Raw genomic sequence first — 4,277 nt, 5'->3', positions numbered from 1 at the left:
AGGGACTTTGGGTTGAAAGTATGTCAAGCTTTACCATCAAGATTTTTTTTTTATGGCAGAACTGTCAAATTCTTTTACATGATACCCTTAAAAGCCTGTCAAAAAAACTGGTATAAAAATTTCCTATTCATAATTCTTACAGAAATCTTGGTGGATTTCTAAGTAAAATACCATGAATATTTTTTGCCATCAGTTATTAGCTGTTGAGCTTTCTCCACTCTAAGTTTTTTAAGACTTCCATATTTCAAGAAATTGGCAAATGTACACCAACAGATCTACTAAATCTGTAATTCAATAACTGATTTTTTTTGTTTAAATAAAACCCAAATTTCACCAATACTAAAAAGATCTATGAAGTATTAATTCAATCTCCTTTTCACAAATACATCATTCACAACACATTCATATCAGGACCATTTAATGTGTATCACTGCCTTTTATATTTGCATAAAAAAAAACAGGGTTGACAATCTCCTGCACCACATGCATCATCCTTGGCAGAAAGACATATTACAGCACCTTTACTTACTCAGAGGGAAAAAAAAACTCAGGCTAGCCAAAAAGCTCTGAAAACATAAAGCATAATATATACTAAAGAAAGGTTAAATTGCAAATGGAATCAAATACTTCAAGACAAAAATACTGTTCACTCAACAGTGCACTGAATATCTGATAACTTAACTCCATTTAAGAGCTTAGTTTTTTGTGCCATAATATCCAATATCCTTCAATCCCAATTTTATGAACAAAAAAATTAGTGTTATATTCAGGTAAAGTATATTACATTCCGCAAACTTTAGTGTGATTCTTATAGTCTCTTAACAAACCCTGAAAGTTACCTGATGGAGATCCCAAACTTAAAAATTAATTTACGATCACTTCCTTCTTATGTAACACATTAGTTTGTACTTCTCAACTCCAGGAAAAGCCTCTTACAAAATTTTACACTAGATCCATATATTGCACAACTTCTGGAACATATCCAGGGTATATTTCTACAGGAGTATGATAACAAAACATATTAATTTTGACCAAATGCAGACTGTTTCTGACTAACTAAAAAAATAGACCAATTTGTTAATTTCTTTAGTGATAAATTTGCTACTGCTGCAGATTCTCGCAAATTGTCAAGTTTTCTTGTAAAATACCACTATTTTCACTTCCAAAGCTTGTACTGCAAGCTTCTCTGCGCTAAGGACCTTGCTTGCCATGACACAAAAATGAATAAAAACAAGGAAAGGAAAAAGAACCTCAACTAATGATTTTTCTTCCATGGCTCATGAAATTTATCACATCTTTTTTTTGTTTTATGTTCACACTACACAAGAGCAAATCATTTGAGCACAGTCATTCTATCAGTACATTTATTAATAAATACTTTATATATCATAACAATACTTTGGTAATGGAAAGTATTTAAAATACTGCCAAGAAGCTCAGAGATGGAATTGGGCAGAACATGGCTATAAATCCTAAATAGAGCACTTCAAAGGATTCAAGTGCTTTAATGAAAAAAATCATGAACTTTCACTATAATCATACAGTAAGCCTCTATTCCAGTACCATATCCTACTCCTTGACATGGGTTACAAACTACTCACAAGGACAATAACAAGTCAATGCATGCCCTGTAAGTGTCATGCATTTCAGTAAGACACCATTTATGCCCATGGCAATTCAGTGTCATACATTTAATAATATGCAATTAACTATTTTACATTCTTTTAGGGAAAAAAATCAACTTTCTAACTGATACATTAGTTTTTCCAGATTCTAGAAAAATGGAAATATGAATTAACTAAAAAATCACTGTTGAAAAAATTGTCTTAGTTGACCTTTACTGCCTCCCAAAAGATGGCTCACAGAGAAGCTAAATTTCTAACTCTGGTAATTTCCACACACAACTATCACATATTTGCTGAGGTACAATGGGATACTCTTAAGTGTTGCAACAAATCTTGGGCCTCTTGATACATTATTCAATGACTGGCTGAATGATCAAACCATCCTAGCTAACAGTTCCTTTTCTGTTTCTTCTGAACTCAACTGAATCTTCAGCTTAATAACTTCAAACAGTGAAGTTTGTATTTTTTAACTTCTTCCTCACTGCTTTCCAAGGTGTGCTTCACCTTCTCTCAAAATTTTCTTTTATATAGCATTTTCAAATGGTCCTTTCATTATCTCCAAACTTTGGTATTTCCTGGCATTTTACCCTCTTCATTTTGTTATCATTATATGTCTTTTTCTTTCTGTACTTATCAATATCTAGATATAAACATCTATCACTATAAACTAAAGTCTTTTTCCTCTCTACAGGGAAATGGGCAGACTGGTATGACAAACAACATAATTATTATACAAGATACGTATACAAATCAAATTAACAAACACTGAATATCACACAAGCATTACATATTCAGTGGCTTCAAAGGAATGCTCTGCAGTGATATACCTGACTGACAAAACTTAAACATCCACTGTTTTCTGTCACACAGTTACATATCTGTGCATAAACTGGAATTACAAGAGCCAATGGCATAAAATAATCTTTGAAGAAATAAAGAGATAAAAATCTGTTCAAGAAAATTTTGAAAACAGGGTTGATAAAAAGATAATTATCTATCATAAACCTACACATATATACTGTAACATTAAATCAATATAACTACAATGGAATGTATTTTTGCATGAATACCAAGGTAAGTTTTTCCTTTCACTTCCAAAAGATCTCAGCTAAGTCATAATGAAATGGCTGAAAGATAATGATCCAGTGTTTCAGAAGAAACATAACAGACTGGTTTCATACAATAAAAAGATATGAAGCTTTTATCTTGGGACCTCCAAATTCAACATCTTAAGTAGGTATGTGTACAATTATGTGAAAAGGTTTTCACTAAAATCCACAGTGTGTGAAGTGTGCATTTCCTGTGAGACTCAAATAGTGAAGCACAAATAGTCAGGAATTAATTGACAATGATTTTAAAGATTCAGATACAAATTTTCTCTTCCTACCACTTGAGATTCAATTTGTGTCACAATTATAATAAACTTCACTGATTTTGGAAATAATTATTAGTAACTTTATGCAAATCCAATTACTTTTTTTTTAATCTTAGTAAATGCATAAAGTGCAAAATTCACATTTCCATTTTAATGCACTAAAATCTGAAAAATGTTCCCTGGCAAATAAGGTACCTTTAAAACTCGATATCACAAAACAGATATAAAGTTCCTCACATTCAACATGACATGAGGATATGATGCCTGCTGACCTTCACTAGGAGGCATTTGTGCTGTCACTTGGCACTGTAGTTTGTGCTTCTGTTACCGAGTCGTCTCTGAAGTAGTCCTCCTGTGGTTTGAGGTCTGCTGCACTGACAGGTGGTGTCACAATGATCTCCTCTGAAGGTGAAGCAGGTTTATCATTTTGTTCAGCCACACTGCTTTCAGGTGTGGTAGGTTCATCAGTCTGTGCAACTGAGCACTGATCAACCCCCTCGGTAGGTTCAACGGGGTTCAAAATGCTTACTACAGGCCGGCTCAAGACACTACTAGTCGCACCAACTCTGTTTTTTATCTCACAAGTTTTCTGACTAGCACCAACACTGGCTTTGTATTTAAGAGTCCATTCCTCATTGATTTCTTTGTAAGGTTTTAGAGGGATAACAAACACAGAGATGTCATCAATGGTCGCATGTTTATCATCACTCGTGCGCCAATTCCTCTCTTTCAACTTTCCCCTGGCACTCATGACCAGATCCTGAGCAGCACCTGTATATCTATAGAGAAAATGTTAAAGAAATATAAAAACAATAATAATATCAATCAGTACATAAAATACTAAAAAAGATATCATGCTAAACATATTTAAAAATAAAACTTCTTAAGTATTTCTTTTGGGCATATCAAAACAATTCGTCACGAGCTTACCTGTACTTATATTTATCATGATCCTCAGCTGGGAAATGGGAGAGAGACTTAGTGACTATGGAGGCAGCCTTCTCATTGGTGGTGATATCCCAGAGACCATCCGTCGCAAGGATCAGAACATCACCATCAGTCAGGTCCGCTGTGGTTAAGTCAAATATTCTCACCTGAAACAAAGGAAAAGTATGTCAACAAAGAAATTTACATAACTAAAACCCTTCTACTTCAATATCATGATGATATATAATAAGTACTTGTCCTCAGGCTAATTTTCCCTCAGTTTTTAGGGCTAGGTACAATCTGACACTTTCATACAGTAACCAGAAGGATAATTTAACTCAATGCCGCCG

At 33.7% G+C, this 4,277-nt stretch overlaps 1 protein-coding gene across 1 annotated transcript in view; it reads right to left on the bottom strand.

Moving 5' to 3' along the window:
* The window catches only part of LOC119589169 (protein phosphatase 1H-like), a gene marked incomplete at its 5' end in the record, with an annotated part of 8,912 nt that overhangs the window by 1,272 nt on the left and 3,363 nt on the right, over positions 1–4,277 (bottom strand). The window contains 2 exon segments of the mRNA XM_037937761.1: positions 1–3,779; positions 3,931–4,094. Of these exon segments, the coding sequence (XP_037793689.1) occupies positions 3,278–3,779; positions 3,931–4,094 (666 nt within the window).

Source organism: Penaeus monodon, chromosome 25 (assembly GCF_015228065.2).
Source record: "Penaeus monodon isolate SGIC_2016 chromosome 25, NSTDA_Pmon_1, whole genome shotgun sequence".
Taxonomy (NCBI): Eukaryota; Metazoa; Arthropoda; class Malacostraca; order Decapoda; family Penaeidae; genus Penaeus; species Penaeus monodon.
The sequence above is the reverse complement of the archived record's forward strand: the minus strand, read 5'-3'. Positions and strand labels throughout refer to the sequence as shown.